A 17342-nucleotide genomic window follows, 5' to 3' on the forward strand; every position below is an offset into this window, starting at 1 on the left:
AAAGAAAGAGGAAAAAATCATCCACATACAATAGGTGTAAAAAACATAACACAACAGCAACAAATTATTTTATTGACTGTTAGCCTGCATTGCATTACAAAAAAAAAAAAGTATTATAAGAGTATTGTAATCTTTAATAGATGTCTGATGTTTTGATCTGTGACATGATTTTAATTCTTGGATCACTTACATTGTAGACAGATATCTTAGCATTCCGGAAAAACAGTTCGACAGTGGTAGCATCTTTCAAATATGCAACGCTCTCGATGTAAAACCTACAGAAAAACAGTGACAATCAATGAGGAACATAAATTATCTCCTATAATAAACCAAAACTAACAATCATTGCATAAAAAGAGAATAAAATATAAAGTGATACAAAGAGATATGAATGAGAAATTATTATTCTTTTGTCTATATCCATGCATGTTTTTGCTTTCGCATGTTGAATTTGCGCCAGCATGCCTCATGTTGTGCTAGTGGCGCCCCCTCTTGGTCAGCCATTTGACATGCAAATGAGTGAATCTGAACTAACCTGACTTGGAATTTGAGCTCAAGTGGTCCGGTCTTTTTGGAAAAGTCATGATCCAGCACCCTGCGATCCAATTGAAGCCAGTTTGTTTGACCCCTGATGAATGTCAATAAGTGTAATTGAATACTTCATAATCACATAAGCCACATAAGAAACATACATATCTACTATAATGAATTCTTTGAAAGTCTTGTACATAATTAAACCTCACATGTTGTGCATGATCCGATATGTGCTTTGTTTAACTGAATGAATGATCAAAAGCAAGTTTTTTTTTTTTTTTTTTTTTAAAGCATAAGCAACAGTAGGTTCCTTGTAAAAGTGGAATTACCTCTGAAGCCCCATCTAAGCCTTTTGTTCAAAAGCATGTGAGTTGACAAAGACTTAAGAGTTTAGAAGTTCAGTTATAATTTGATTGTGTCTGGCTAACAGTATTATGTAATGTACAGTGAATACATGCTATTTTTAATATTGTAAATAAAGTGAAGTAGAGCTAATAGGCAACAATAAATATGTATTTCAATACAATGACAACAAATTACTTACCTCTCATCAGTAAAGGAGATTCCAAAATATTCTTTCTCTTTTAGGTTGAAATGTGAAGAAACCAGATCCAGGAGATCTCGGGACAACAGTTTTGGCTGTATTAAGGAAAACAGTCATTATTTTTAATAACGCGTCTGTTTTTTGTTTTTGTTTTAAATCTATGATTAGTGTGTGGTGAGTTAGCTTTACCTGGACCAGCAGTTCCAGCTGCCTGTCATCTAGCAGAAGCACCTGACACAGCCGGCCCTCTGTCATCTGGCAGAGTCAAACACACATCCAGTTAGTCTTAATATTCAATATCTGTTTATTAAAATGAATATGGTCATGGATAAAATAGTGTGTAGTTCAAAATAGTCTACAAATAGTCTATAGTTCAAGAGTTTGGGCTCTGAAAGGGATGAATACATTCAGCGAGGATGCATTAAATTGATCAAAAGTGACAGTCTTAAAAGTGACAGTTTAAATACATCTATTATGTTACAATAATGTTTACAATAAATGCTATTTTTGAACTTCTTTAAATCAAAGGATCCCAAGAACTGTGTCACAGTTTTCACAAAAATATTAAGCAGCACAACTGTTACTGTTTTCACCACTGATAGTAATAAGAAATCTTTTTTGATTTCTGAAGGATCATGTGATACTAAAGACTAAAGATTAATGGCTGTTAAAAATTCTTCTTAGTCACCACAGGAATACATTATATTTTAAAATGTATTAAAATAGAAAAGAGTTATTTGACACTATAATAATATTTCATAATATTAGAGTTTTTACTGTTTCTTTCTCTCTCAAATAAATCCAGCCTTGGTTTTTTAACACTGTATGTTTGTGTAAGTGTGCAAGTTTTGGACATACTCTTCCTTGACCTCTAATACAGATTTAGACACCATCATAACCTACTGCTATACTTATAAACACTAATCTAATGGTGTGAGGAGAGTGTGTCCTCTGATACTGGGTTAATAAATTGGATTGTTTTTCCCATTGGGAAGATTGATCTTCTGTGTACAGTCAGCTGGATTTAGATGTTATCTTGGCAGGGTGACTTTAGCATTTAGTATTCAACAAAGTCAGAGAAAACATAATAATCTTATTATTATGTACAGAATCTTTATTCTGAGTATACTAGATATTAACTGAAGTACTAATTATGTATGAACCCATTTGATTTAGAATGGGAGTGTAGAAACACAGAGAGAGAGAGAGAGAGAGAGAGAGAGAGAGAGAGAGAGAGAGAGAGAGAGAGAGAGAGAGAGAGAGAGAGAGAGAGCAGAATTGGTGCCTTCAGATTATACATGCTAATGTAGGAAGGTAGCAAGGCATCTCATCTAAAGTTAGCTTCACTTCTTGGGTGCTTCTCAATACTCAAATAAATGTAAAGGTCCCGTTCTTCGCGATTCCATCTTTCAAACTTTAGTTAGTGTGTAATGTTGCTGTTAGAGCATAAATAATACCTGTAAAATTATAAAGCTCAAAGTTCAATGCCAAGCGAGATATTTTATTTAACAGAAGTTCCCTTTCAAAGCCTACAGCGAACGGCCGGTCTGGACTACAACAGGAAGTGCAGGGATGTAATGACATCACTAGAACCGTTTGTTGACTAACCCTCCGCCAAAAAGAGGGCGTGGTTTTGTTGCTCTCCCACGTAGAGAAGAGCGCGCATTCAGCACTTGCATCTCCCCGTTATGGTAAGAGGCGGGACCTTTCCGGGCAAAGTGCGTTAAGCTGCTGTCCAATCAAAACACGGGAAGCGCTGGGCCAATCAGAACTCGTTACGTATTTCTGAAGGAGGGACTTCATAGAACAAGGAAATCATCAGGCCGTTTTTAGGACAGAGGAAACAGCGCTGTACAGATAAGTCAATTGTGTGAAAAATACAGTGTTTTTTACACGCGAAACATGAACTCATGTTATATTGCACACTGTAAACATAATCAAAGCTTCGAAAACACATGAGGAACGGGACCTTTAAGCTTCCTCGTTTTCTTGTCCTCCATCCTCCAGTATGTCCCCCCAACACAGATCAAACGCAGTCATCTTGAAGGGCATCTCAATTCTTTAATTGAAATGCGAGGAATGAGGAGTGAGGAAGCTTCATGAGGAGTCATATTTGAGGATACACAGGTGTATCCTTACCTCACATCCTAAGGGGGGTGGAGCTAAGACACAAGGAAAGGCAGCAAGGAAAGGAAATAAGGATGCACAAATAAGACGAGAGATGTCTCCTAAGATACCTTCATCTGATTAATTTTTAAAGGAAGCATAGATGTATCATTCACTGCCTCTGATATCCCACAATCTTGTGCTTTCCATTCTGTGACAGTTGAGCTAAAAAAAATTAAATGTTGGTCATATGTTTTTGACCAACATTTTCCACCTCAGGTGTTATTTCTAGTGAGAAATTACTATTGTTAAATTGGTAATTAAATATTTGCTTAGTTATCACCAAAGCTCACAATTTTGTTGTTGATCATTAAACCATTTTGTTACAGTGGGGCAAAAAAGTATTTAGTCAGTCACCAATTGTGCAAGTTCTCCCACTTAAAAAGTATTTTTTACTGTAATTTTCATTAATGTAGTTCACTTCAACTATGAGAGACAGCATGAGAAAAAAAATCCAACAAAATTACATTACTATTAATTTTTAACGAATTTATTTGCAAATTATGGTGGAAAAAAGGATTTGGTCACCTACAAAAAAAGCAAGATTTCTGGCTCTCACAGACCTGTAACTTCTTCTATAAGAGGCTGCTCCGTCCTCCACTCATTATCTGTAATGGCACCTGTTTGAACTGTTATCAGAATAAAAGACACCTGTCCACAACCTCAAACTGTCAGACTTCAAACTCCACTATGGCCAAGACCAAAGAGCTGTCAAAAGACACCAGCAACAAAATTGTAGACCTGCACCAGGCTGGGAAGACTGAATCTGCAATAGGTAAGCAGCTTGGTGTGAAGAAATCAACGGTGGGAGCAATTATTAGAAAATTGAAGACATACAATACCACTGATAATCTCCCTCGATCTGGGGCTCCATGCAAGATCTTACAAGAATGGTGAGCAAAAATCCCAGAACCAGGCGGGGGGATCTAGTGAATGACCTGCAGAGAGCAGGGACCAACGGCCACCATCAGTAAAACATTACGCCGCCAGGAACTCAAATCCTGCAGTGCCAAACGTGTCCCCCTGCTTAAACCAGTACATGTCCGGGCCCGTCTGAAGTTTGCTAGAGCCTTTGGATTAACCAGAAGAGGATTGGGAGAATGTCAGATGAAACCAAAACAGAACTTTTTGGTAAACACTCTTTTTGTGTTTGGAGGAGAATAGAATGCTTAGTTGCATCCAAATAACACCATACATAATGTGAAGCGGGGTGGAAACATCATGATTTTTTCTGCAAAGGGACCAGGACGACTGTTCCATGCAAAGGAAAGAATGAATGGGGCCATGTATTGTGAGATTTTGAGTAAAAGCCTCCTTCCATCAGCAAGGGCATTGAAGATGAAACGTGGCTGGGTCTTTCAGGATGACAGTGATCCCAAACACACTTCCCGGGCAACGAAGGAGTGGCTTCGTCAGAAGCATTTCAAGGTCCTGGAGTGGCCTAGCCAGTCTCTAGATCTAAGCCCCATAGAAAATCTTTGAAAATCCATGTTGCCCATGTTGCCCAGCCCCAAAACATCACTGCTCTATTGGAGATCTGCATGGAGGAATGGGCCAAACTATCAGCAACAGTGTGTAAAAACCTTGTGGCGACTTACAGAAAACGTTTGGCCTATGTCATTGCCAACAAAGGGTATATAACAAAGTACTGAGATGAACTTTTTTTTACTGACCAAATACGCATTTTCCACAATAACTTGCAAATAAATTCTTTAAAAATCTGAATAAAAATGTGATTTTCTGGATTATCTCATAGTTGAAGTGTACCTATGATGAAAATTACAGGCCTCTCTCATCTTTTTAAGTGGGTGAATTTGCACAATTGGTGGCTGATTAAATACTTTTTTGCCCCACTGAATGCAAACGCTGCCTACAGAGTCATTGCCTGATAACGCAGCAATTAAACTCCTGCCTAAGTTTTCAGGCATAGCCAATGTGAGAGCGAGAGAGACTGATGCAAACATTAACTTGTAAGGAAGGACACATTGTTCTCTTGTCCAATACAACACATTTTTATTTTTGCAGTTTACATCATTCTTTCTTACACAATGGATGTGCTGCTACATAGCTGAAAGTCCAAGACCTAATAGAATTTAATATAATATAAGTGAATTATAGTCATATGAAATTGCACAGTGCAAATCTTTTTATTGTTGAAAGCTGCCCCCTGATAAGCTTAATCATAATACTATAATTATGCATAATCAATCTGCCCTCTTATCTCTAAAACTACATTAAATCAATTGCAAAATTAATAACACACATTACAACAGTGATGAGACTGAGGATTCAACATGGAGCATGCATGACTTCTGCTTAATTAGTGAGAACCAACCAAACTATCTCTGTTCGCCAGCTCCACCAGTGTACATGTACTGATAACAGTTGATTAATTAACCACAATTAGCCATTCTCATGTGAATTAACCAAGTTTCATATCTTATGACTTAAATAATATAAATATATAGTAATATGTATATAATATATATAAGTGTAACTGTTACTAAACAAGAGCTATAATAGATAGTGCTGCTATTAAATAATAGAGAAATAGCAGAGTGCTAGTCGCTATAAAAACAAGGACTTGCATTTAAGCCATCTTGGAGAGAATTATTGGTGCTGTTAATTACACAGGCTCCATTGTCTAAGCTTGGATTAGTCACTATAGAAACCCTTTACAGGACTAGCCCAGCCTGAGAAATGATTCAAGCCATGCTTTAATAAAACTTGTTTTGTTATAAAAGATCAAATTGAACACGCATACTTATAACAATAGATCAATTTTTATGTTGCATTCAACATTACTTGGGATTTATGGTTACACAGTGTTTTGCTTAGCTAAATGTTTAGTTTAATATTTTAATTTAATTACATCAATATAACACTCAATACTGATTTCCACACATTAGAAAAATCTGCTCCACCAGCAATGCAGGGAGCCTCACTGGCTTAGTGTTGAACTTTACCTTGCCAAAAACAATGCACTTAAAAGTCCTTTAGACTCAGCATCAGCATTAAGTAAGCTTAATGCAGCATCACTTCCCTGCCCCCCAAGACTTCCGTGCCCCCCTAAAAAGCCCTCCACTTATCCCTGGGAAAAAAACATCCACTTATGTGGATTTTCTGTTTGTCTGGTATAGATTTAGTCATGCAGGGATCTCCCTTGTTTTGTGTGCTGTCAGACTATAAGGTCATCACTGTGCCAGGCACAGAGTGGCCACAATATTAGTCTGTTAACTTATGTTGTGGATGAATGCAGACAAAAGAGTTAGTATAATGTTTGGGATGTGGCTTTTTCCTTTGTATTTTAGTATCTGAAGAGAAGCATAATTTATTTGTATTTGTGAATGAACTAAGCCTATGTGCCTAAGGGGGGAGGGAATCAGTGACCACTGACCATGCAAAAAAGATGGTCATGTGACATAGAATGCTCTTGACATATGGGTCATTCACCCTGAATTATAATCTGAGTTCAAACAAAGCCACATACTCCCTCTCCAAAAACATAACACACACACACACACACACACACACACACACACACACACACACACACACACACACACACACACACACACACACACACACACACACACACACACACACACACACACACACACACACACACACACACACACACACACACACACACACTATTTAAAAAAATACTAGCACTAACTCGATACCTAAAAAACCCTCAACCACTGCAATAATTGAGTGTGATTTTTCATGTCCAATCTTACACAAACAATGCCATCTCAGGGTTAGTCACAAGAAAAAGAAAACAATGAAATGACCTACCGCCAGCTCTCAAAAACTACAGCAAAGAATTAAAAAAAATCTTTAAAAAATCTGGAGAGATCTCCAACTGTGGAGTGACGCTCAAAAAAGTTTGAAATATAAGTAAGAAATATAGAAATACTATTAGCTATTACATTATCTATTTATTTGATCATTTTTTAAATTTCATCATCATATGGCTTCAGACAAACTTGGAATAGTATTGACTTATTTTATGTTTTTCTTTTTATAAATTATTTATCTGTGCACTTTGCAATCTTTAATCAAAATGACTTCCCTTCCCACATGAGATCTCTTCTCTGTTGACGTGTTTACTGACGTGAGGGCGGGACAACATGTCACTCATTTCATGACATCACAGCAATAGCAAACCACAACCATCCAATGATCCAATCAACTGCTGATATTCAAAAACAAGCCCTTCCCTACTTTTTTTCTTGTGTGAAAAGCCATTTTGCTTGAAAATGCATCACAGGAAGAAAAAAACTAAAAACTACATATCATATACTCATATAAAAATGAAATAACTTCCAAGCCATGCCAACATTAAGTAGTTAATGCCATTGTGGAATATTATACCACATCCTTTCTTTAAACTGTTAGTGCCTCAGTGACTACTATGCCCAGAGAAACATCACACACACCCTTTTTATAGCATCAACTAAAACTAAAAAAAGTTTATTTAAAAAACAACAATACTTGAAATGAAATCATTGTGATAAAAACTGCCTAAAATGACAGAAACCAACTTTAGGGAAAAAATATATGAAGTGTAATTTGATTGTTTAGTTTATCTCGCGTCCATAGAATACACGGAGTGGCGGAGGTTATGGCCAACCACATCGGGCGATCGAGACACATAGGCTTCAATTATTTACAGGAGGCAAGCAGGCTTGATAATCTGTATTTAACATCTTCAGGTGCAAAATAAAAAAAATTGTATGTTTGGAACCAGGAACACTTCCAATAACACCTGATGTACTCGTTACATCATAAAAAAAGTGGCAATGTTAATGTTAAGACGCTAATGTTAGTCTCTCTGTTTATCCCGAGGTTTATCCCGGATCCGGGCCGTGTCCGGATCGGATGGTGGACCTGCGCCTGGACATGACCAACGCATCCTGGAGTGTCTGCTGAGACCGTGTCAATTGGTGTCTCCTCTGAACTTGCCTCACCGGCACAACATCTCAAAAAACCTGTCTCCGGCGCAATAACTCCGATCTTTCATGTATTCATACTCTTGTGTAATCGACGCACCATCCTAAATAAACCCGTCTCTTGCGTGATACCCTGAAATGTTGAATATTCCGATCTAATATGATTTGTGACCTGTAAGGTTGCCTGAATAATAATCTTACACGGTGTGTTAACTGGCACCCCGACTGAGTCTGGTTTCTCCCAAGGTTTATCTTTCTCCATCCCTGATGGAGTTTTGGTTCCTTGCCACTGTCGCCTTTGGCTTGGCTTGCTCAGTTGGACACTAAAATTATGATCAAAGTTATTCAACTAATTATACAAATAAAATTTATGAATTAGGTTTTAATTAATTCTATAAACTATAATACTGATCTGCCAACATTGTCGCTATACAATAAATTAAAATAAGCTGATAACATCACTGTTTTCTCCAGAACGACTGTACAGCCAAATTTTATTTTTGTTGCAATATTGTCCTGTTCAACACTGTGAAGCTCTTTTGACACAATCGCGCTATATAAATAAAGTTGATTGATTGATTGATTGATTAGAAAACAGTAAAAAGCAACTGTTTAACTTAAACTTTTGTGAATTTGCATTTTTCTACATAAAAAAGTATTTATACAGAAAAGCTGATGTTGATGATTGACTAATATTTAAGCATCTGTTGTATGTACTAGCATGTACTATAAATCTGACTGAATTCATGTTAAGGTTGCTAGAACAACATTCCTTGCACACAATAACATCAGACAGACCACAGCTCTGAGAACAGTAAGAGGAGAAACAACATCGTCAGTCAACAGTGACGCATGAAAACAGAGTGAATTGAGCAGATGGTGCTTTGACAAGTCCAAAAGAATAATTTAAACTTATATTTTGACTTAATAGACCAACTCTCAATACAACTCAACTAAAAATAGCTTTTTTTGTCACTTCACCCATAAATTAAAATTCTGCCAATTGGTTACATACCCTCATGTTGTTCCAAACTTTCTTTCTTCCATGACACACAAAAGCAGTTATTAAAACCAGAATGTCTAGCTCAAGGGCGTAGGTTTGGTCTCAGCTTTGGTGGGGACATCCCACCAGGTTTGCCCAGATTATAAAGTCTATTATTTATTACTGAGTATGGAAATGCACCATAGTTTGGGAATGAACGATTATTAATTTATGAGGCTTTTCAGCCCAATCCAGTACCATAATAATAATAAAAGACAAAATACTCTTTAATTGTCAAGTTCATAAATGATTTTCAAAACTGATTTGGAAAAAAAACACAACATGCACACAAAATTACTTATTTTCAATATAAAAAATGATTGTGGACTGGATTTTTTTTTTTTTTTACCTCTTATCACATTATTGAGCATGTCAAAGATTAGTAACAACTTTAGATTTGATGCATTGTTAGTTTTTGTACAGGATCAGTTTTTGTTTCTCCCTCATTTACTGTTCGTGGCTGTTTTTGCCCCATTGACTTCCTTTATAACCACATTTTTTGATTTTAAAGCCATAATGCTATATAATCATGCACAATCACTTTTTATATTGAAAATAAGTTATTTTGTTTGTAAGTTTTTTTTTTTCAAACCAGTTTCGAATCAGTTTTTGAAAATCATTTATGAACTTGGCATTTAAAGAGTGATAGTAGTGATAAGAGTGACAATTAATCAAGGACAACAGCTCAACAATAAACATGGAATCAAGTATACAAACTTGCAACAAAACACATTTTATATTATTTTACATTTGATTATTTTATTTATTTCTAAAGAACTCTTTAATAGCCTATATTGGTGCACTTTAAAGGGATGGCTCACCCAAGAATAAAAATCCAGTCATCATTTACTCGCCCTCATGATGTTCCAAACCTGTATGAGTTAATTTGTTCTGCTGAACACAAAAGAAGATTTTAAAGGAAGTTTGTAACCAGGCTGCTTTGGGGGCACCATTTACTTCCATGGTAGGAATTCAACATAACAAAGAAATTTATACAGGTTTAAAAAGGAAATTGACAGATTTTTCATTTTTGGGTGCACTGTCTCTTTAAGCAGTCATTTTGAACCAGTAACCACTTTACTGAAAAAAATGTTCTGAAATTAAAACATTAAATTAAATTTTCTTTATTAATTTACTATTATGACTATATTATTATGCAATTATTTGTCACATTTTTATCTAAATATTTTTTAAATGTCAAACTTTATATGACAGGATTATTTATTATTAATATAGCCTATAGCTAAATTATAAATTAATAACATTAATTAGGCTATAATCTATTAATTAACCGGTCTAATGTCTAGAAAAATAAGTCTGCCAAGCTTTGATAATGTATGGAATATTATATTAATATATTATCCATTAAATGGCCTACCTAGAAGCACGGATGTGTCCGTCATCGCTGCTGCTTTCAGTCAGACACTGAAATGCTTCTCTGCAAAGGCTGCAGTTTGTGTTAGGTTCATCATAAGTTACTGGACAGACTCACTGATACCTTTGTTTCTATTCAGCCCTATATCTGGAAATCCTCTTGCGTTTAAACGGTGGACGCGAGCTCGACATGTTTTTAAAAAAGCGCGCAAGTTTACAGTGCATGTTCTCGAGACTCCGTCGCTATGGCAGCAGCAAAGCCGCTAAAACCCAATCTTGTGTATCGCGTCCCTTATTGGTTTGATACGGCGGGACGCGTCATTTTGCATGTAAATACGGGAAGATACGGAATCGATCCATATAGCAGCACGAAGGAGTTCGCTAAAATATTGGTGGGGACAATTTTGCCATCTTAAAATATTGATTGGGACTAGTACCTAGCGTCCCCCCAGGGTTGCCAGGTTTTCGCAACAAAACCAGCCCAATGGCCAATCAAAAATAGCCCAAAAGTAGCCCAATGGTCAATCCAACTAGCCCAAAACTAGCCCAATACCAAAAATATCAATATAAAACACTCCAATACACATTTTATGGTAGTGTTATGCACTATACACCATTTATACTAAAAGATAATTGTATAAGTATAAGTAAGTAACTGTATAAGTAATTGTAAACAGTCTATTTTCATAAATAAAATCATCTTACCTTAAGATTGACAGCTGATGAACGTAATGATGAGCTGATGAGCTTAAAAACGTAATGGATGCGGGCGGTAAAATGCAGAATTACAACTCCAGTGGAAGTGAACCACAAACTTGTGAAATTCATTTCAAATTAAAAATAATGTAAAATAAACATTGCAAGATATTCCTCATTAAAGGGGGGGGGGGGGGGTGAAATGCTGTTTCATGCATACTGAGCTTTTTACACTGTTAAAGACTTGGAAATACACTGTTAAAGACTTGGAAATACACTGTTAAAGACTTGGAAATACACTGTTAAAGACTTGTCATACACAGAAGAATTTTCAGAAAATTCTTCTGTGTATGACATTTATTTTTTAAATTATTCTTTACCAGCAACAACCCTGGAGAGCACGCATTCGGTTACCATGGAAACGAAAACAGCCGGTGCGCACCGCAGCACACACACACACACACACACACATTAGCGGACAAGCCCAGCAGTGCCACCGTACCTCACAAAGTGTGCGCTTATCAGCTTATGTCATCATCCTAGAATCCTTGTTATCATTGGTGGAATATGAATTGGCTAAAGTAAAATATTTATTTCAACAGAACCATTTCAGCTAAATATAACTGATGCAATATGTTAAACCTTTAACCCGCGGAATAAAAAATCAACCCGCGGCAAGTGGTTAAAAGTAGCCCAATTCCGCGGGAAAACCGCGGACTTGGCAACACTGCGTCCCCCCCTAAACCTACGCCCATGGTCTAGCTGCTCTTTTACATAAAGTGATTTTTATTTTATAAATCATTTCAGTTTGTTCCCCACATCATATGGCTTCATAAGCTTGTTTTTATGATGCTTTAATTGCTCTTTTTAGAGCAGTACACAAGACAACCTCTGGTCTCAATTTACTTTTATTAATGGCAGTACAAAGCAAAGGACAAACATTAAATTCTAATGACAATCTGCTAAATTTCTCCTTTTTTGTTCCACAGATGAAAGTCAGTCAAACAGGTTTGGAAATTATGTAAATAACGACAGAATTTTGTCTAAATTAACATTTACATTATGTTTAACTTGCATTTACACTAGATACCATTCAAAAGTTTGGGTCAGAAAGATTTTCTTCAATGTTTATTTTTAATTTTTAAATGAAGTCTCTTATGCAGCATTTATTTGTTCCAGTAACAGTGATGTGAAATGTTTTAACAGTTTAAAATTTCTATTTTAATGTATTGCTGTGAAGGCAAAGCTGAATTTATATACACATACACACACACACACACACACACATACACGTCTATATTACCAAGAGGGGACTATCACTCTACACTATCCAAGAGGGGACCTGTGTTTCTAGTCATTTTGAAGAAACAAAAATCACATACAAAATTTTCTTTTAAGGTCCTTATTCATAATATAACTTCAAATAAGCATTTTTTTATTTTTTTAAAAATATGCCAAGAGGGGACCTGAACGATGTCTACCTATCCAACAGGGGACCTCCATAGACTCTAATGGAGCTGTGTGTGAATGTGAAGTGAGCTGGCAGTCAAGTCTGTCTTCATTTTATATATATATATATATGCATTTGGCATATATATATGCCATCTCCACCATTACATGTCTTTACAAATAAATAACATAAATGCAGTTAAGCTTCGTACAGACTATATAATGTGTCAAGTAATAATATGTCTTTTTATAATAACTGTGTTCTTTTGAATGTACTGAGAAGTATTTATTTGTAACCTAAAATATACTTTAATACTTTAATTTATTTTTAAATATATTTATTACACAGTCGCAATAAAGTTACAAGATGTAACATCAAGTAACACACTACACTTAGTTAGTCCACAAGTCTTCTTGTGCTTTAGTATGTTAGTCAACACATTAAAATAAGTTAACTTGTTTACACAGGCATCTGGTATCACAATAGGCACACACACACACAAACACAATATACCTTACATATAATACCTAATACATTACAGAAAAGTCATTTCTTTAAGAAATTCATTCTCTGTTGTGTCTTCATAATTACAGAATATGATCAGTCCACATCTCTCATTTAAGATGATTCTCAGGTACACCAATGTATTTACATTATTGAATATTACAGGTCATTATTGAATAGTGATTACGTTACACACACACTGACTCAGGTCCCCTGTTAGATAGTAAATCACGACGCCTGTGTGTTTGCTGTGACATTTCTTATCATCACAAACACACTGTAAAGATTTAGAGTTTTTACAGCAATACCTGAGTTTAAAGGGTTAAATCAAGCAGAAATAGCTCTCTAATGTATTAATTGCCGGTCATTATTGAATAGTGATTACGTTACACACACACTGACTCAGGTCCCCTGTTAGATAGTAAATCACGACGCCTGTGTGTTTGCTGTGACATTTCTTATCATCACAAACACACTGCAAAGATTTAGAGTTTTTACAGCAATACCTGAGTTTAAAGGGTTAAATCAAGCAGAAATAGCTCTCTAATGTATTAATTGCCGGTCATTATTGAATAGTGAATATGTTACACACACACTGACTCAGGTCCCCTGTTAGATAGTAAATCACGACGCCTGTGTGTTTGCTGTGACATTTCTTATCATCACAAACACACTGTAAAGATTTAGAGTTTTTACAGCAATACCTGAGTTTAAAGGGTTAAATCAAGCAGAAAGCTCTCTAATGTATTAATTGCAGGTCATTATTAAATAGTGATTACGTTACACACACACTGACTCAGGTCCCCTGTTAGATAGTAAATCACGACGCCTGTGTGTTTGCTGTGACATTTCTTATCATCACAAACACACTGTAAAGATTTAGAGTTTTTACAGCAATACATGAGTTTAAAGGGTTAAATCAAGCAGAAATAGCTCTCTAATGTATTAATTGCAGGTCATTATTGAATAGTGATTACGTTACACACACACACTGACTCAGGTCCCCTGTTAGATAGTAAATCACGACGCCTGTGTGTTTGCTGTGACATTTCTTATCATCACAAACACTCTGTAAAGATTTAGAGTTTTTACAGCAATACCTGAGTTTAAAGGGTTAAATCAAGCAGAAATAGCTCTCTAATGTATTAATTGCAGGACATTATTGAATAGTGATTACGTTACACACACACTGACTCAGGTCCCCTGTTAGATAGTAAATCACGACGCCTGTGTGTTTGCTGTGACATTTCTTATCATCACAAACACTCTGTAAAGATTTAGAGTTTTTACAGCAATACCTGAGTTTAAAGGGTTAAATCAAGCAGAAATAGCTCTCTAATGTATTAATTGCAGGTCATTATTGAATAGTGATTACGTTACACACACACTGACTCAGGTCCCCTGTTAGATAGTAAATCACGACGCCTGTGTGTTTGCTGTGACATTTCTTATCATCACAAACACTCTGTAAAGATTTAGAGTTTTTACAGCAATACCTGAGTTTAAAGGGTTAAATCAAGCAGAAATAGCTCTCTAATGTATTAATTGCAGGTCATTATTGAATAGTGATTACGTTACACACACACTGACTCAGGTCCCCTGTTAGATAGTAAATCACGACGCCTGTGTGTTTGCTGTGACATTTCTTATCATCACAAACACTCTGTAAAGATTTAGAGTTTTTACAGCAATACCTGAGTTTAAAGGGTTAAATCAAGCAGAAATAGCTCTCTAATGTATTAATTGCAGGTCATTATTGAATAGTGATTACGTTACACACACACTGACTCAGGTCCCCTGTTAGATAGTAAATCACGACGCCTGTGTGTTTGCTGTGACATTTCTTATCATCACAAACACACTGCAAAGATTTAGAGTTTTTACAGCAATACCTGAGTTTAAAGGCTTAAATCAAGCAGAAATAGCTCTCTAATGTATTAATTGCAGGTCATTATTGAATAGTGAATATGTTACACACACACTGACTCAGGTCCCCTGTTAGATAGTAAATCACGACGCCTGTGTGTTTGCTGTGACATTTCTTATTATCACAAACACACTGCTAAGATTTAGAGTTTTTACAGCAATACCTGAGTTTAAAGGGTTAAATCAAGCAGAAATAGCTCTCTAATGTATTAATTGCAGGTCATTATTGAATAGTGACTACGTTACACACACACACTGACTCAGGTCCCCTGTTAGATAGTAAATCACGACGCCTGTGTGTTTGCTGTGACATTTCTTATCATCACAAACACACTGCAAAGATTTAGAGTTTTTACAGCAATACCTGAGCTTAAAGGGTTAAATCAAGCAGAAATAGCTCTCTAATGTATTAATTGCAGGTCATTATTGAATAGTGACTACGTTACACACACACTGACTCAGGTCCCCTGTTAGATAGTAAATCACGACGCCTGTGTGTTTGCTGTGACATTTCTTATCATCACAAACACACTGTAAAGATTTAGAGTTTTTACAGCAATACCTGAGTTTAAAGGGTTAAATCAAGCAGAAATAGCTCTCTAATGTATTAATTGCCGGTCATTATTGAATAGTGAATATGTTACACACACACTGACTCAGGTCCCCTGTTAGATAGTAAATCACGACGCCTGTGTGTTTGCTGTGACATTTCTTATCATCATAAACACACTGCAAAGATTTAGACTTTTTACAGCAATACCTGAGTTTAAAGAGTTAAATCAAGCAGAAATAGCTCTCTAATGTATTCATGGCAGGTCATTATTGAATAGTGATTGTTACACACACACTCACTCAGGTCCCCTGTTAGATAGTAAATCACGACGCCTGTGTGTTTGCTGTGACATTTCTTATCATCACAAACACACTGTAAAGATTTAGAGTTTTTACAGCAATACCTGAGTTTAAAGGGTTAAATCAAGCAGAAATAGCTCTCTAATGTATTAATTGCAGGTCATTATTGAATAGTGATTATGTTACACACACACTGACTCAGGTTCCCTGTTAGATAGTAAATCACGACACCTGTGTGTTTGCTGTGACATTTCTTATAATCACAAACACACTGTAAAGATTTAGAGTTTTTACAGCAATACCTGAGTTTAAAGGGTTAAATCAAGCAGAAATAGCTCTCTAATGTATTAATTGCAGGTCATTATTGAATAGTGATTATGTTACACACACACTCACTCAGGTCCCCTGTTAGATAGTAAATCACGACGCCTGTGTGTTTGCTGTGACATTTCTTATCATCACAAACACTCTGTAAAGATTTAGAGTTTTTACAGCAATAACTGAGTTTAAAGGGTTAAATCAAGCAGAAATAGCTCTCTAATGTATTAATTGCAGGTCATTATTGAATAGTGACTACGTTACACACACACTGACTCAGGTCCCCTGTTAGATAGTAAATCACGACGCCTGTGTGTTTGCTGTGACATTTCTTATCATCACAAACACTCTGTAAAGATTTAGAGTTTTTACAGCAATAACTGAGTTTAAAGGGTTAAATCAAGCAGAAATAGCTCTCTAATGTATTAATTGCCGGTCATTATTGAATAGTAATTATGTTACACACACACTCACTCAGGTCCCCTGTTAGATAGTAAATCAAGACGCCTGTGTGTTTGCTGTGACATTTCTTATCATCACAAACACACTGTAAAGATTTAGAGTTTTTACAGCAATACCTGAGTTTAAAGGGTTAAATCAAGCAGAAATAGCTCTCTAATGTATTAATTGCAGGTCATTATTGAATAGTGATTATGTTACACACACACACTGACTCAGGTCCCCTGTTAGATAGTAAATCACGACGCTTGTGTGTTTGCTGTGACATTTCTTATCATCACAAACACTCTGTAAAGATTTAGAGTTTTTACAGCAATACCTGAGTTTAAAGGGTTAAATCAAGCAGAAATAGCTCTCTAATGTATTAATTGCAGGTCATTATTGAATAGTGATTACGTTACACACACACTGACTCAGGTCCCCTGTTAGATAGTAAATCACGACGCCTGTGTGTTTGCTGTGACATTTCTTATCATCACAAACACACTGTAAAGATTTAGAGTTTTTACAGCAATACCT

At 36.0% G+C, this 17342-nt stretch overlaps 1 protein-coding gene across 6 annotated transcripts in view; it reads right to left on the reverse strand.

Annotated features, from left to right (window-relative positions):
- The window catches only part of frmd4ba (FERM domain containing 4Ba), a 78056-nt gene that overhangs the window by 28988 nt on the left and 31726 nt on the right, over positions 1-17342 (reverse strand). For all 6 annotated transcript variants that reach the window (XM_067460187.1, XM_067460183.1, XM_067460182.1 and 3 more), the window contains exons 2-5: positions 1268-1333; positions 1079-1173; positions 536-628; positions 191-275 (exon numbers count right to left, since the gene is read on the reverse strand). In XM_067460187.1, the coding sequence (XP_067316288.1) occupies positions 191-275; positions 536-628; positions 1079-1173; positions 1268-1333 (339 nt within the window). The remainder of the gene's footprint in view (positions 1-190; positions 276-535; positions 629-1078; positions 1174-1267; positions 1334-17342) is intronic.

The sequence above is a fragment of the Pseudorasbora parva genome, chromosome 12, assembly GCF_024679245.1.
Source record: "Pseudorasbora parva isolate DD20220531a chromosome 12, ASM2467924v1, whole genome shotgun sequence".
NCBI classification, from domain to species: Eukaryota; Metazoa; Chordata; class Actinopteri; order Cypriniformes; family Gobionidae; genus Pseudorasbora; species Pseudorasbora parva.